General features: G+C 38.6%; 1 protein-coding gene across 1 annotated transcript; it reads right to left on the minus strand.

Annotated features, from left to right (window-relative positions):
• Positions 1 to 5,038: 5,038 nt before the first annotated feature.
• LOC127529750 (tripartite motif-containing protein 16-like) lies at positions 5,039 to 17,211 on the minus strand. Its single transcript, XM_051934450.1, has 6 exons — positions 16,707 to 17,211; positions 11,226 to 11,321; positions 10,578 to 10,811; positions 10,319 to 10,472; positions 10,099 to 10,158; positions 5,039 to 6,803 (listed from the first exon to the last, which is right to left on the minus strand). Exons 1-6 carry the CDS (start codon positions 17,082 to 17,084, stop codon positions 6,286 to 6,288), a joined length of 1,440 nt encoding a protein of 479 aa, XP_051790410.1. The 5' UTR covers positions 17,085 to 17,211; the 3' UTR covers positions 5,039 to 6,285.
• Between the last annotated feature and the right edge of the window lie 722 nt (positions 17,212 to 17,933).

The raw sequence follows: 17,933 nt of genomic DNA on the forward strand, positions 1-17,933 counted from the left end.
TGTCTGCACCAATAATGTAATAAATCTGAAATTGGTTCATGGAGAAGTTTCTTTCCAGTTAACCCAACTCATTTGATGTATGTAGAAATGTGGAGAGGAGTGGAACTTTGACTGTGGGTCAGCAGCGTCTGTTGGTGCTTCATGTTGGCAACTTCAGGCCTACAAACAGTTTGAATGTCAAGATCCACATAAATGACTTGGAGTTTTCTCTGTATTGATCTTGCTAAAGCCAGACATACAGTATAATAGGTCTGGAGACCTCGATGAGTGAATTTTGCTTAAAACTAAGTGGGAACATTCGGGCTGAGTGTCACATTTCTAAGCCAATCCGATGCCTCAACAAATTTGCCTAATGGGGAGAAGCGCGCCCAGCATCCATCTTCTGACTATTCCTGCTATACCATCTGCAACTTGGGGAAAAGCATTACTCATTACTCCTTCTTTACTGAACACAAGAGTGTTGATGCTGAAGCTCCCTTCTTCAAGTGATGGCTTCCTTGTGTCCCAAGAGGTGTGCAGAGGGGGTGATGTCAGTAAAACTCTGATTTACACCTTTCTTATCTGATGAAATGCAGGCAGATACAGCTGGAGTTCAGTCATTTAGTTTAGAATGCATGTGGGGATTTTGTGTAGCTAGATGCCTGCGTCTCCCTGTTAAATCTGCTTTTTTAACAGGGCTGGTGTGCTTCTAAAGTCTAGCAGAATGGGCAATGCCCACTTTATCTTACATTTGTTGTAATCCAAATCCAAATCTTCAAAATCCTCAAAGGCATTGACAAAGGAGATCCAGCAACATTCTTCCGACTTAAGGGTGAATCACATACTCAAGAATATTAGTGGAAATTTAAGGGGAAGTGCATTTTAAACTGAAGCCAGAAATCACTCCATTATGCTATGAGTTGAGAGACTCTGGAACAGACTACTGAGCCATGGAGTTGAAGCGGCGACCTTGATAACCTGTAAGAAGAATCTGGATGAGCTGTCGGGACAACTTAGCTATTAGCTAAACAAATGGGTTTGATGGATTGTATGGTCTCCTCTCGTTTGTCAAAGTCCTTATGTTCTATCTGCTGTCAATCTATATATTTCATATATATATTGTTATGGTAGCAAGGGAATCAATTAGATGATTGCAGCTAGACATTTAAAAAATTCAGGGTTTGTCAAAACACATTTGAAATAACTCGCAGCTTAACTATTAGCTGAACAAAATGGCTTGAATGACTGAATGGTCTCCTTCCGTTTGTCAAATTTCTTGCGTTCTTAATGTTCTTAGGTACCCACAACAGCAAAAAATACCAAACAAACAAGCCAATAACACTAACTAAAACTCAATCTCAGATTAAAAGTTCTAACATTAAAGTCTTATTGGAAGAGTCTCAGACTTCCTCTACTGAAGAGACCTGAGAGTAAGATCCAATATATGGATGTCAGGGACATCTTTTATAGGTAGGATAATAGTGACAAAATACATCCCATGGACTTTGTCACCTAATCGGCAAAGGATGTAATGATTGTCAATAATATGGTTGCTCTGTCATGTAGATAACGCCTCAAAAAGGTTTCCAACTATTCAGATTTCAGAATCACAAAATAATGCCATCAGAATAACCAAACAACAATGTGTTTTTTACAATATTTAAGTACAAGTGCATAAAAAGTTCAAATGTAACAGCCATAGGATGAAAAACATATGATTACAACCAAAGGCTATACCACTAAAATTGAACATAACTGAATTCCCGGTAGGAAGATCTCTGAATCACAGATACATACAACATATAAAACTCACAGTAACACCGTATGTCTGTGCATGTAATGGCTATTATTTTATCTGAACTATTGTTTCTTAACATCTGTCCCTAACGATTATTTTTTAATTGCTCTAGTTTATGTACAAGCTGTATAACTAAAGAATAAACACTCAGTAAATGATGGGACACTGTGAGTGATATGAACACTTCAGTATTAGATGGTGTAGGATACCAGCATAATGATCACTTAGAGAATCAAAGTTGAACTCAATTGCTTCTTTCCAGCTGCCCACTCCTATCAACTGACAATAGTTTTCTTCTGAAAAATTGTTTCTGTGTGTATGTGTTACTTTCATAAACTAGGGGGCTCCGCCCCCTGCGCGCTCCGCTCGCCCACCCCCGTGTTTGGTTTACCGGATATACAATTTAAAGAGATTGTTATTTTCATGGAAATTGTTACATATGCATTATTTTCACTTTTACTTTAAAAACTTTTGTAAAAACAATACTTGTCCTTTTTTTTCCAGCCCCGGGCATGGTTACATCTCTTTCTTGAAGGACGTATAACGCTGCTCGCGTTGTGAAGAGGGGGTGGCTGCTGTCTCACTGCCCGTCGATCATTTTAAAGCCTGTACAACCGCTGTCCTTTTTGCCACTTCGTGTCTCTGCTGCTCTCATTGTGATCGCTTCTCCGTTATCATAAATATACACCTGACCGAATTGTGTTTTCTTTGAAATTAAACTTGTCATTGCTTTAACTGTTGCGGGACCACAGATTCTCATAGCGTATGGTCCATTATTGTGTAAATCTACGTTTTGTGCATTGAATGATGCAAAGGCGAAAAGACTTTGTTTTCTGCTCTTTGCCTTTTATTTCTGACCTCACTTTATCCTGCTATTTTTTCAATTACACCTGGTCCTGATGATTAATTTCTTTTTGTTTGCGCTAATGCGATCTTTACTATCTGTTTTTTTGATACTGTAGCGACTGACGTAATAAAGTGTCACAAAAGTTTTACTTGAACAATCACTGATTTCGTAGCCCCAAACACAACTTTCTAGCACCCTCTCCAACCCCTCACCCCCCGGGTCTCGCCCCCCCCCCCCCCCCTTACCGCATCAATCAATACCCCGCTATCAGTCTTCCGTGCTGTACTCCGCCCTCCCTCAATGGGACCTAACAGTCACTTAAAACAAAAAAGCCCTAAACCTGGCTGGGACACTACAATACTTTTGAATTTTACTGCTTTCATATTCTTTACCTTTCTCTGCATGTGTATCACACCATCATTTGTTTGAGCCTTTCGAATTCCACTGCTTTCATAATCTCTTATCTGCCTTTTTTTCTCTCCAGTGCTTTTGGGTCTCTTTTCTCCGTGTTGCTCTTTCTTCTTTGCTTAGTCGTTAACGTTACATCTAGAAGGTATTGTCCTTATATGCTTTATATTTGCTGAGAGCAAAGGATCTGTGTGTGCTACGTGCCTTTACACGACTGAGTGTTTTGCTGGCTGTGCTCTTATTTGATATTGTTTGCATCTCACGGGTCTTTTAAGTATCTTCTGAGAAGATCACATCTCGTCGCCCTGCTTTTCCTTTCCAGGATTTTTTTTTTTATAATAGAGAGATGGCACTATATAAGTCTTTTAGGTTCTCTTGTTATTGATAGACAAGAAATGTCCTTAAACAAACACGACAGCCTAATACCCTTGTGTTACTTGCACAATGCCCTCTATAATGTTTGTGACAAACATTGATTTACTCCTCTGTAACCCCCTGTTACAAATCAAACAATCCACATGTGATTAATGTGTATCTTGTAGACTTAGATATTTGTTACATTTCAGTCACAACACTTTTTCTATATTGTCCCCCCTTAATGTTCAGGACAATTGGCATCACAGATGCTTGTGATTCCTCAGGTGTGTATCATTGCTCCATAACATACTTAAGTTTGCTTCTACCCTTTAGAGTCTGTAGTTGCCATTGTTCAACATGAGGACAAGAGCCGTGCCAATGAAAGTCAAAGAAGCCATTAGAAGGCTGAAAAACAAGAATAAAACCATTAGCGACATTGCTAAAACCTTAAGATGACCTAAATCAACTGTCTGGAATATTATTAAGAAGAAAGAACACACTGGTGAGCTCAGTATTCACAAAGGGACAGGTAGGCCAAGGAAGACCTCCACTGCTGATGACAGAAGAATCCTCACTGTGGTAAAGAAAAAGCCCCAAACACCTGTACGACAGACCAGAAATAGCCACACTGCAAGATACAAACCACTTGTTCGCCACAAAACCAAGATCGCCAGATCACAGTTTGTGAAAAAGGACTTGAAAGAGCCTGCAGAATTTTGGAAAAAGGTCTTGTAGACAGAAAAGACAAAGATGAACATGCGTCAGAGTGATGGCAAGAGCAAAGTGTGGACACGAAAAGGAACTGCCCAAGATCCAAAGCACACCACCTCATCTGTTAAATGAGGTGGTGGGGGGTGTTATGGCTTGGGCATGTATGGCTGCCACAGGTCTTGGCACTCTTATCTTCATTGATGATAGAATTGCTTGCGGCAGAGGCACAATGAATTCTGAACTGTAGGGAAACATCTGATGTGCTTGAATATTTCCAAACTCACTGGACGGCACTTCATACTACAAGATAATGAACCAAACATACTGCTGAGGCAACACCAAAGTTTTCCAAAGTTAAAAAATTGAACATTCGTGAATTTAAATCCAACTAAGCAGGCCTTCCATAAGCTGAAGAGAAAACCTCAGGGGAGAAGGTGGCTGCATTAGAGGCTTGGTAGAACATCACCAGAGAAGATCCTCAGCAAGGCATATGCAACAAAGTACTGAATAAACCTGCCACCTGCCCAAACATTATGAAATGGGGGGGCTGTGTAGAAAACATGTTGCTATTTCTATATATTGTGACCAAAATGTACGTAAAACCCTTTAAATGTATGTCTACAATGTGCACTTTAATCATGTCTGATTGTATGATAATTAACTTTAAATTGTGGAACAGAGGGGAAATCAAGGAAAAATGTATCTTTAGGTAGGCACTGTATACCCTGCAATACTCACCCCTGGGATCCCCAAAAATGTTAGGATACACTCTTGTAGGGCTACAGCTTTAAATCACTCACCTTTTCTTCAGCTTCACCCTAGTTTTCCACCTCTCTGATGGTTGCACAAGAGCATCAGCTTGTGTCCTTGCAGGACCAGAATTAGGCAGGAGACCGAACCCTAATCACTTGGCAATTAGTAGGGTCAGGAAACAAAAGTTTGATTCAATGAGGCAATAGCCAACTTTATTTTACCTTAAGCTCTATGTTTACAATATTTGCAAAGAAACCAGGCATAATCAAAACTAGCAGTTAAATAAATGAAAACATACAAGCTGAGTGATTTAAATCAGTGTACACACAGTAAGCTTCATGTCAGGAGGTTCACACTGAGCAGTTACGCAAGTCCACAGTTTTTTTCTTCATAAGCCGGTTGAGATGTTTGTAATTGTTGGGTTGCTGTTGGAAGTGGCAAACTCAGCAACAATGTCACAGAAAGTGCTCTCTAAATATTTCTTTTATATAATGTCTCGATAAGGTTTTTCTTTTGGAAAAGTACTAATTGACATAAAGCAAGAGTCGAATTAAGCTAAAAATCAGACATCTGATAACCTGCAGATTTGTTATTTGTCAGTGAAGCTACTCTTGTCACTACCATGTAGCTTATATGAATATCATGGTCCTGCTAAAGTAAAAGGTCCCGATCACTTATTTTATATCTTCGTAGAAGCACATACTAGTTAGTTTTGCTGAGCATATATCTTGTAGAATTTATAGTCATGGCACTATACAAGTGTTTGCTTTTGTATTTGCATATTTCTAGTCAGCCCTCAAATTAATCTGCAATATGTCCGATGACTAACATGCTGCCTAGAAGCACTTGCTAAGCCCAGCCATGTGAAACTCCTGTTACATATACAATGATTATAATATTAGCCATTCCTTAAGAGTCAACATTCTTGTTTTTATATGTTATCTAAATAATCCTATATTCCTATATCAACACCCCACACAAAGTTAAATATTGGAAGTCTTATTTCCACACAATTTAAAAAACATTATTTGCACCCAAATTCATCAATAAATGTAAAATTTGCTTTCTCTGTATAAGATACCCTGCTGTTGATCGGCTCCTTTATTTTTCCATTGACTTTACCTTGATGACACTAGGGATGATGGGAGTTTATGAGCTGAAAATTCTTGTTTACATATTTTATTCACTTTAAAGCTGCATCTTATCTAAATAATCCTATATTCCTATATCAACACCCCTCACAAAGTTAAATATTACAAATCTTATTTCCACACAATTCAGAAAGCATTATTTTCACCCAAATTCATCAAAAAAATGTAAAATTTGCTTCCTCTTTATAAGAAACCCTGCTGCTGATCGGCTCCCTCATTTTTCCATTGCCTTAACCTTTCTACCACTAGGAATGATGGGAATAAAATGGTGGTTAACGGTTTCACTCTTTCAAGATCATTACACTCGATTCAAATCCAAGCCAAAACCCCACATAAAGCGGCTCCATGAAGGAAGCCTTGAATGTATATAGGCGGGTGATGGTATCTGAAACACTAAAAAATGAGAGCAAGCCAGCGGGACAATCCAGATACACACCTACTCTATCACATCCAGGGGCAGTCAGTGGGGTCTCCTTGTTATCATGCCACGCAGAGTAACGGGAAGCAGAGCATCTCAAACACCAGGACTTGACATTTCTTCCCAGACGACAATCGTTGCCATTTCCCCTCCTGCTGATTTCCTTCACAACTCCTATTTCGATCTCTCCACTCCACTGCACTTCCCAGTATAACCGGGTCCCGGAGAGAGCTTCTCTGCACAGCACTTGGGACCAGTAGTTGAATCTGTCAGGATGCTTGGGATATTGAATCTTATTTCCAAATGTCACCCTTTTGTATCCTTCAGACAGATGGAGGTGTTCGTTTAATGTGTTGGGGTTGAATGTAAGCTGACAAGAATCTGAATTTAGAGAAGAGGAAAAGGAAAGAAAATCAAATCAGCGTCTACTCATCAGGTAAAACCGTTCACTTAATTCAGTGTAGGATTAAAACCAAATAATGCTTAAGAGAATCACCTAATCAACCTTCACTAAAGAACAGCAAGCCCAGGGTTCCCCTCCTTTTCCTCACTGGCTCCTCTGTCCACTCACAAATCAAATTCTGTTTGAACCCAAGTCTGAACCACCTTGAAGTAAGGACTTTTTGGTACTAATGCCCATGAAGCGGTACTGTAGATCATTGCTATTCTTTTAGCTCACCTTAAACTTAGGCCTGTCATCCAGGAAATACAGTATAATGTTAATACTCAGTTGCATATCAGAGCTCATTGTTCTGATTCTTGCACACTTTTTATCTGAAGTTCCATGCTACTTGAAATGAATAAGTCTACTTTGTCAGGTTCATATTTCTAAAAGCAAGTTGTTCCCGAATTTGTGCAAAAAACATTCTGATTTTATTAGTGCAGGAAATCACCAAGAGTCCAAAGTAGGCCAATATTGACGCTGATATGTCCCAACTTTACTCCAATGAATTGATGAGGCAGCTCAGCTGAAGACATGGACTTCAAGTGGTTAGTGCTGTTGCCTCACAACTTCAGAGACCTGGGTTTGAATCCTGGCCTAGACATTGTCTATGTGAAATATTCATGTTCTCTGCTTGTGTTTGTGAGATATTTCTTCTTACTTTGGCTATGACTCTAAATTACCATGATATGAAAGAGTCCATGCTTGTGTGGGTTTTTTGTGTACTATGACTGATTGGTGACTCTAAATTAGACTAAGGGTGGTAGTGTGCAGGAGAGTGACCTGTGATCAACTGGCATCCCATTCTGGTTCAATTTCTGCCTTCCATTCAATGCTATTAAGGTAGGCTACAGCCATATGCAGCCCTTGCCTGTATGGGGCTCAGCAGGTTCAGTAAATGGATGGATTCATGGTTGAAAAGATCTCAGTTCCAAACAGCTTATTGTACCTTATCTTACAGTTGACCATTTGGAATGAGATTTAGAGTCTGCAGGAGGCAATGTTGCAAGCTTGACCTACTCCCGTATTCCTGAAACCATTCCAATACTTTTCAGGTCTTGAGATATGGAACAATAACCTGCTGACAAAGCTCATTAGTCTATTAATACTGCTGTGTTGTGTTAAAACTGAACAACCTGTAAGAGGTAGTGCAGCTTGAGAACAGAGTAGTGTGCCACAAAAATACAATCCACTAGCGACCCACTTGAATCATCTCGAATGAGCTTGGTCAGGACCAAGATTCCAGATCAAAGAGACTTCCACACTACAAGAGCAGGATCTCATATGGTCCTGTTGGTTTAGAAGAAGCTGTTGATGAAACAGACAGCTTCGGCATGTCATTTTTAATTTAGATTCCTTCTTTTGGATTCTATGCTACTTGCTTGGATGTTCCTGCTTTGACCTCTGCATTGTCTTTCAGCCACTGTTTCCATTTGGTGATTTTTTAAAATTTGTTTGCTGAGGTAAACCTCATTTTTGTTCCATTTTTCCACCCTTTTTATGACTCTTATTTTGAATCCTTAATGACCTTTAAATATAGATAATTTGGTGGGTTTTGTTTGTCCTGTGGACCACATTGCCATCTGGTAAATGCTAACAGAGCCTCGCCACACACTCCATCCGCTTTTTCCCAGAGTCCTCTCCAAGCTATAACGTCACTGAATTCTTTGTCACCTGTTCTTACCTTCTCTGCACTACCCACCTGCTGGTTTGTGTTTAATTCCACTTTATGTTACCTGTGTACTGCTGTCTTCATTTTTCCTTCAAATACTGAATACACTCAATATGTCTGTACACTTCCGTTTTTCACTATACACAAGGCCATTTTTCTGCTACTTTTATTTATTGTGTTTATTTATTTATACATCATCTTAATGTCTTATTGCCTGTATATACTTCCCTGAAGTATGCATACCCTTCCAAATAAAAATTTAATTTTGTTCTTGCAGTGTATGTGACAATAAGGATCTGATCCAATCTACTTGATGTGGGGCACCCAGACCATAGAAAACTTCTTAAACTGTCGCCATGTTTTCTGCAAAAACCTCTAAAATTCCAGGTAAATATCATTTCAAATGAAATCAAGGGACTTAATGAGATGTTGATTTGTATGGAACAAGTTTAACCTGGGGTTATTTTTATAGACTTTCTATAGAAGGTAAAGTAATCTTTACTCAGACATAAGAAAACGCAGTCCATAAATGATAGAGGTGCTCCATTCTAAATTACTTTTCCCCCCTCCTGGTGTAAAACTACCATAATTACTGTTTAAATAGGGCTATAGACAGAGAGTTGTCATGTACTGGAGACTCATAGTGGGTTTAGAATTTTTTCATTTTGTTTCCATTGGGTACTTTACCACTTTTGGGGCTAGCAATCATTATTTTTGTTAACATTAAATACTTACATGTAGTTTTGACCTTCTCCGCATCATTTAGATTCATGGATGCCTTATATCCATAATATTTTACTCTCATTCTGGCTTACTGGGTACATAGTACCACTATGCATTAAACTTTACCAGCGTAAAGGAATACTACATGTAGAAAATAGTTTTAATAGGCTTTTTACCCCATTAGGTTTGAAGTGACATCTGAGAAAAAAATTAACCTCATGTTGTCATGTAAATAACACATGTTCTTATAGAACAGGAATTTCTGATGATCAGCGCTGGACAATAGCAAAAAGTATCGAAAAAGTCAAAATTTTATGTTACTCATGTTGCATGATCATGTTGGATGTGAAGTCATCCAACCGTATTCTCATCACATGCAAAACGCAAGCATTTTTTGCAAAAAAATTTTTTAAATAAATCCTTTGGGAAAATCAGATTGTGCATGAAACGTGTTCACACAGGAATGAGGTTTTGACTCTTGACCAGTGGATTAGGGGAAGAGGAAGATCTTCAATTCAAAACCTCAATTCTGTGTGAAACGTTGTCTCAGCCCTCACTACAAACCACACTGGTTAGCTAAAATATAAAAGAAATATTATTTTTGGGTGAAGTATTCCTTTAAATCTTTAGCCTTTCCCATTCTCCCCATGATTTGCATACACACATGAGCCACTGGTACAACTAATTATTTGAAGACTGCAATATCCAGACACATGATTTGCCACTGATTTGCAAGTTTTACATTACATGTAAAGTGACCACTCCCTTTATACAAATAAGTTAACTTCATCTGAATAATTATTGTTTTATTATTTCAGGTTTAAAAGGAAATCACTTACATTTTAAAAGGAAATTTCTTGTACACATATTTTGAAGGATGTCAACAGGATCATCATAACCTGAGTAATGAAAAAGAAAACACCAACATCAGCAATGAGAGTGGAGTTCTGGGTGTTGTAGTCAGTTTAGGGTACTTCTCCATATCTACTGGCGAAATGTACCTCCACATTTGCCCAGATATGCCTGAGAAAATGAACCAGGCTGAACTGATTAACCCACCTTTAGGTTTAACAAATTTCCAAACGTTGATTTTGCGAAGACTCCTTTTAAGATTTAAGAGGTCCTTCTGTAGAGTCTTAGAAAAAAGTTCCACATTGATGTTGACATTGGGCATGTGTGAATCTGTTGGAGGGACACAGACAGTTGGGAAGTTCTATACTGGGAAAGGAGAGAGAAGGTGAACATGAGGAAAAATTGTGTTTGTTACAGTTCTCCTCTCTTTTAAGTCTTTAGCTTTTGTCGGAAAGAGTTACATTACCTGGAGTAATTGAATGGGGTTGTCAGTGTTTGAAAGTTTTGTTATCTCAGTGTCTCTCTGCTCCAGTTCCTTCATCTCCTTATCCAGTGTCTTTATAGACTCATTAGCTTTGTTCGCTTCCCTCTGTTCGTGATCACGAATCAACTCAGTCACCTCTGACTTTAGCCTCTCAGTAGATTGAATGATGGACCTGAATATTTCCTCACATGCGAAAATTTCATTCTCTGCAGAACTCTGATTACACAAACATAACTTTAAAATTTCATTTAAGTTCTCCTTGTATCAGGCGCCAGCACACTTACTACAATCACAGGTCACAGAATAAGTGGTAAGCAAAGACTGCATGGAATTTTAGTCCAAATGTTATTGTGCTAAGAGTGAGGTAAGTGATGAAAGTTACCTGGCCCAAGACTTCAGTGTCACTGTAACCGGCCTTTAGTCCCCTGCTGGATATTTACTAGGGATACTTACCTGAGGTAATTTGAAGAACCCTGTTTTTCACTTTATTTGTCATTAATTACAAATTTTAATGATACGATTATGCCTGCCCCAAATTCCATAAAGACCAATCTCCATCCAATGCACTAACATACAGATGTTGATGGTTTCATATTTTTTTCCTTTATCATCCACCACAGTAATTCTCACCCTCAGTTGTTGCACAGTTTGCTTCATCTTCTTCACCTTCTTTTTTCTCTCCTCAACTCTCCGCTTGTATTCTCTCTGTGTTGTAACCACCTGATACTGCAATAACAAAAGTAAGAGGAAAATGATGGACTCTCTCTCACTGATTAGTATCTATCTATCTATCTATCTATCTATCTATCTATCTATCTATCTATCTATCTATCTATCTATCTATCTATCTATCTATCTATCTATCTATCTATCTATCTATCTATCTATCTATACATATTACAATTAAAATCTATCTGTCTTATCCTGCCTACTACACTAAAATGAATATCTATCTATCTATCTATCTATCTATCTATCTATCTATCTATCTATCTATCTATCTATCTATCTATCTATCTATCTATCTATCTATCTATCTATCTATCTATCTATCTATACATATTACAATTAAAATCTATCTGTCTTATCCTGCCTACTACACTAAAATGAATATCTATCTATCTATCTATCTATCTATCTATCTATCTATCTATCTATCTATCTATCTATCTATCTATCTATCTATCTATCTATCTATCTATCTATCTATCTATCTATCTATCTATCTATCTATCTATCTATCTTATCCTACCTACTATACTTAAATGAAAATCTTTCTATCATTTAAACAATGTAGTGAGTGAAAAAATATAAAGCAAAAAATAAATAGAAAACATAAACACATTTAAAGGAAAAGAAAAACTGTACATGCATGACTGCATATATGAACATAAATGTTGCTTTTAGCAAAAAAGGGAAGACCTGTATGCTGAAATATGTATGATGACCTTATCAAATTAAAATATAATGGCGCAAATATTGATGTGACATTATGGTCATAGATATCACAAAAAGTGTACTGTTTATATACTGAATGAAAAAAAATGATTCCTTTAAATACCACCTCTTCTCATTTATTTCTCATTCTCATTGTGTCCTTGTGTTCTTACATCCTATTAATCTGGAGAAGCAACATAATCAAATGATTTAATCTTTACTTCGTAAGCTAATTTTTACCCACCAGATTTTGTAATACATTTATTTACATTACCTCACATAATTAGTGACCTCTTCTCATTCATCTTGTGAATTTGTGAATAACTTCTTGTGCTAGAGTTTAGTATCTCCCGCCATAGTTTGGTTTTGATCAGCTACATATGTTCAGTTTTTGTTGGTGATGATATTTTGTTAGATACTGAAAAAATTGGTATGTCTGTACTTTATTTTATATTGTTTATGTAGTTCATCAGAAAGGTCTTCCACTCTTGCTAATTAACACTTTTTAGCAAATATTAAGTTATTAAACATATACAGTAGGTAACATTTTTCATTATTTCAGTTTACTTGCCTTTTATTTATGAGATTTTTCTGTCTCTACATCTGTTTACGTTAAAGTACTTACCCTGATAAAGAGTTTGCCACAAAGCTCTTTGTCTCTGTTTTTCCTAACTGAGCACACACCCCAGTATCCTCATATTTCGATGTGCTTTCTGCAATGACCAATTTGTATTGATTCCTCTACTTGGACCACTTTGCCCTGTGTTTTGGTTTTACTGCCATACCTCTTGTTATAATTCTATCATCTTATTTCATTCACATACGTTCATATGGTTTAGTGTTTGATTTTTTTCGATTACAGTTTTTCTCGATCGCTTTGATGTAATTCACACTTTAGAAATGTCATTCTCCTCATACTTACATACTTTCCCTAGACTGACAATATTTGTAGGTTTGTTTTTTTTTTTTTTGTTAACCAAGGGCTAATATTATTGGCAGGCAGAATGTTGTAGTGGTTGAAGCTTAACTGGATGTTCTATATAAATCTTACTGCTCTGTTGAGGCTAAAAATATAATAAGCATTTTACTGCAGATCAAGGGGGTGGGTCACAACACACCTGAGCCAATCAATCCACCTGTTATCTAACACCTGCTGCGCCTTCTGAGAATTGAAGGTCTGTCACACCTCCATGTTTATGCTGTTTCAGAACAGGATTTTATTTATTTATTTTTTGGTGGCTTGTGCTCTGCCCATTGTGCTCTGATGTTAAGCTGTTGTTTTCATCGTTGGATTTAATAGCATTGTTGTATTGCATCAGACAGGGAAACTGGTTTAAATTTTCGGGAAATTTAAACTCTCTAGCACTATGACGTGTGGTTCGTGTCCATACATTTCACCACATATTACTGAAGACACAATGCAAATACTTTCAAATTGTAAAAAAAAAAAATATCAAGACACTACTTGGAAAATCTGAGGCCATTGTGTAACTTTGCTGAGATCTCTGCCAAAACTCAAGAGGAGACCCTCGTGAGAACACCGGGGTATTTTGTCTCAAGAGAAAAATCTGAGAAGCATGAGACAAAAGAACGTGTCTCCATTTTATTTCTTTCTGATCTCACTGTTCTCTTGGACAAACCAAAAAGATATTAAGGAGATCTCTTTTCTGATTTTTCTTTCCTATGGGACATCTCTTTTTTTTCCTTTCCAGGGCATGGCCCCGTTTTCAGTCAACCGTGCACCCTATTGGCTAGTGGTGCTACTCGCATGGTGTGTCAATCACTTCTGCTGTGTCCTTCATTAGCATAAAGAACACTCTTAGATCAATTATATTTTAAATAATAATATTTAAAAAATATCAACAAATAAAAAAATCCATCCATCCATTATCCAACCCGCTATATCCTAACTACAGGGTCACGGAGGTCTGCTGGAGCCAATCCCAGCCAACACAGGACGCAAGGCAGGAAACAAACCCCGGGAAGAGCACCAGTCCACCGCAGAGCACACACACACACACAGCCACACACCAAGCACACACTAGGGACAGTTTAGAATCGCCAATGCACCTAACCTGCATGTCTTTGGACTGTGGGATGAAACCGGAGCACCTGGAGGAAACCCACACAGACACGGAGAGAACATGCAAACTCCACGCAGCTTGGAGGACCCGGGAAGCGAACCTGGGTCTCCTAACTGCGAGGCAGCAGCACTACCCACTGCGCCACCCCCAAATAAAAAAATGCATCGGCTCATTTTCTTCTTTCTGTGATGTCACCAAATTTGTAAAAGATCAGCCCAAGCGTTAGTGAGATTTTGAAACATTTAGTGTTTCTATTGTGGTGTGGGTCACCCCTAAATACTGATATATTGAAATGTCCTTTCTTAGAGAATACCTGTAGTTCTAGTTGTACCATCCTGCCAAATTTTTGCTTTTCAACTAAGCTAAATAGTGTTCTGTTGATGAGTGAGTGAGTCTGCATTATAAATATTGAATAATCCTGATCTTCTAAAACACTTAATTTGATTTTTAGTTTACCTCTTTCATCCCTAGAATTTTGTTCTTACCTGTTTCTCTGTAATTTCATTCTTCAGATCTATCATCTCATGCCTCCTGTGTTCAGTATTCCCATACTTCTCACAGATGCACTTTTGGTCAGTTCTACAGAAAGTGTCAGCAGTTTATGGTGGTCTGGACAGGCTCTCTCCTGAAGGTTACTGATTGGATCCTCCAGCCTGTGTCTTTTCAGAATCGGATCCTCCAAGTGGTGATGGAGGTGAGCTTTACAGTAGGAGACCAGGCAGGTAGGGCAGGACCGAGCAGCTTTCCTCTTTATTCCAGGACATCGGTCACAAGCTACTACTCCAGGTCCTGCAATATTGCAGTTTCTATCTTCACTAAATCCGGAAAAGTTCATTGTGTATGTCCAAATGGCGTCAGTCATTATGTAGTTAGTTCACAATGAGCATTCTTGAAATTGTATTTTATTTAGCTTAACCATTCACCAGCCTTAGGAGCAATGATTCTCTTTTAGTGTATAAAGCAAAAGTAATTTAAAAAGCTTATAGTAACCAATACAGACACTTCTTTTAAGAGCCAGGAACTAGACTGGATGTTTTATGTAAATCTTGCTGCTCTGTTGAGGCTAAAAATATAATAAATATTTTACAGCAGATCAAGGGGGCGGGTCACAACACACCTGTTATCTAGCACCTGCTGCGCCTTCTGAGAATTGAAAGTCATGTCACACCTCCATGTTTATGCTGTTTTAGAACAGGATTTTATTTATTTATTTTTTGGTGGCTTGTGCTCTGCCCATTTTGCTCTGATGTTAAGCTGTTGTTTTCATCGTTGGATTTCATAGCATTGTTGTATTGCATCAGACAGGGAAACTGGTTTAAATTTTGGGGAAATTGAAACTCTGTAGGGCGGCATGGTGGCGCAGTGGTAGCGCTGCTGACTCGCAGTAAGGAGACCTGGGTTCGCTTCCCGGGGTCCTCCCTGCATGGAGTTTGCATGTTCTCCCCATGTCTGCATGGGTTTCCTCCTAAAGTCCAAAGACATGCAGGTTAGGTCGATTGGCGATTCTAAATTGGCCCTAGTGTGTGCTTGGTGTGTGTGGGTGTGTTTGTGTGTGTCCTGCGGTGGGTTGGCGCCCTGCCCGGGATTGGTTCCCTGCCTCGTGCCCTGTGTTGGCTGGGATTGGCTCCAGCAGACCCTCGTGACCCTGTGTTCGGATTCAGCGGGTTGGAAAATGGATGGATGGATGAAACTCTCTAGCACTGTGACGTGTGCTTCGTGTCCATACATTTCACCAATGCAAAAAATTATTATTATTTTACTGAAGACACAATGCAAATACTTTCAAATTGTAAAAAAAAAAAAAAATTTCAAGACACTACTTGGAACATCTGAGCCCATTGTGTGACTTTGCTGAGATCTCTGCCAAAACTCAAGAGGAGACCCTCGTGAGAACACCGGGGTATTTTGTCTCAAGAGAAAAATCTGAGAAGCATGAGACAAAAGAATGTGTCTCCATTTTATTTCTTTCTGATCTCACTGTTCTCTTGGACAAACCAAAAAGATATTAAGATCTCTTTTCTGACTTTTCTTTCCTATGGGACATCTCTTTTTTTCCTGTCCTGGACATGGCCCCAGTTTCAGTCAACCATTCACCTTATTGGCTACTGGTGCTACTCGCATGGTGTGTCAATCACTTCTGCTGTGTCCTTCATTAGCATAAAGAACACTCTTAGATCGGCACGGAGCATGTAAAAAATAAATGTAAAATTATATTTAAAATAATAATATTTAAAACATATCGAGAAATAAAAGAAATGCATCGGCTAATTTTCTTCTTTCTGTGATGTCACCAAATTTGTATAAAATCAGCCCAAGTGTTTGTGAGATTTTGAAACATTTAGTGTTTCTATTGTGGTGTGGGTCACCCCTAAATACTGATATATTGAAATGTCCTTTCTTAGAGAATACCTGTAGTTCTAGTTGTACCATCCTACCAAATTTTTGCTCTTCAACTAAGCTAAATAGTGTTCTGTTGATGAGTGAGCGAGTCAGTCAACTTTGCATTATAAATATTGAATAATCTTGATCTTCTTAAACACTCAATTTGATGTTTAGTTTACCTCTTTCATCCCTAGAATTTTGTTCTTACCTTTTTCTCTGTAATTTCAGTCTCCAGATCTACCAGCTCGTGCCTCCTGTGTTTAGTATTCCCACACTTCTCACAGATGCACTTTTGGTCAGTCCTACAGAAAAGCTTCAGCGGTTTACGATGACTCAGACAGGTTCTCTCCTGAAGGTTACTAATTGGTGCCTCCAGTCTGTGTCTCTTCAGAATCGGATCCCCCAAGTGGAGCTGGATATGAGTCTCACAGTAGGAAGCCAGGCAGGTAGGGCACGACTTAGAAGCTTTCCTCTTTCTTCCAAGACATTGATCAGAAGCTACTTCTCCAGGTCCTGCGATACTGCAATTTCTATCTGCACGAAATCCGAAAAAGTTCTTTGTGTATGTCCAAAAGTTGTCAGTCATTATGTAATTAGTTCACAATGAGTATTCTTAATATTATATTTCATTTAGCTTCACAATTCACCAGCCTTAGGAGCAATTATTCTGTTTTAGTGTATAAAGGAAAAGTAATTTAAAAACGCTTTTGAAAACTAAAGCAAATGCTTCTTTTAAGAGTCAGAAACTAGACTGGATATTTTATGTAAATCTTGCTGCTCTGTTGAGGCTAAAAATATAATAAGCATTTTATTGTAGATCAAGGGGGCGGGTCACAACACACCTGAGCCAATCAATCAAACTGTTATCTAACACCTGCTGTGCCTTCTGAGAACTGAAGATCACGTCACACTTTGATATTTGTATTGTTTCAGAACAGGATTTTTTTTTTTTGGTGGCTTGTGCTCTGCCCATTGTGCTCTGATGTTACGCTGTTGTTTTCATCGTTGGATTTCATAGCATCATTGTATTGCATCAGACAGGGAAACTGGTTTACATTTCGGGGAAATCGAAACTCTCTAGCACTGTGACGTGTGGTCCATGGTGCTGCTCCAGTTTTAAATACATAATTAATAGACGCACTTGCCCTGGGGAGTGAGGCAGGTCTGAGAAGACAGCTCATGTCCGGATTTCTGTGAGGTTGTCAGCCGGCCAATCATTGCCTTACTGGCATGTGCAGGCAGTCTGATTGTCTCATTATCTGCCCAGGGTGGCAATCATGTGATCGAACCTGCAACTGCTCTCCAGTATTTTATAGGGGAGTGCAAGATCAAAAAGAGGGAAAAAGGAGGAAGGGAAAGTGCAGGTGTGGGTGCAAGTGCAGGTGCAGGTGCAGGTACAGGTGCAGGTGCGAAGCAGACGGACAGATATGGAGCC

The sequence above is a fragment of the Erpetoichthys calabaricus genome, chromosome 12, assembly GCF_900747795.2.
Source record: "Erpetoichthys calabaricus chromosome 12, fErpCal1.3, whole genome shotgun sequence".
Taxonomy (NCBI): Eukaryota; Metazoa; Chordata; class Cladistia; order Polypteriformes; family Polypteridae; genus Erpetoichthys; species Erpetoichthys calabaricus.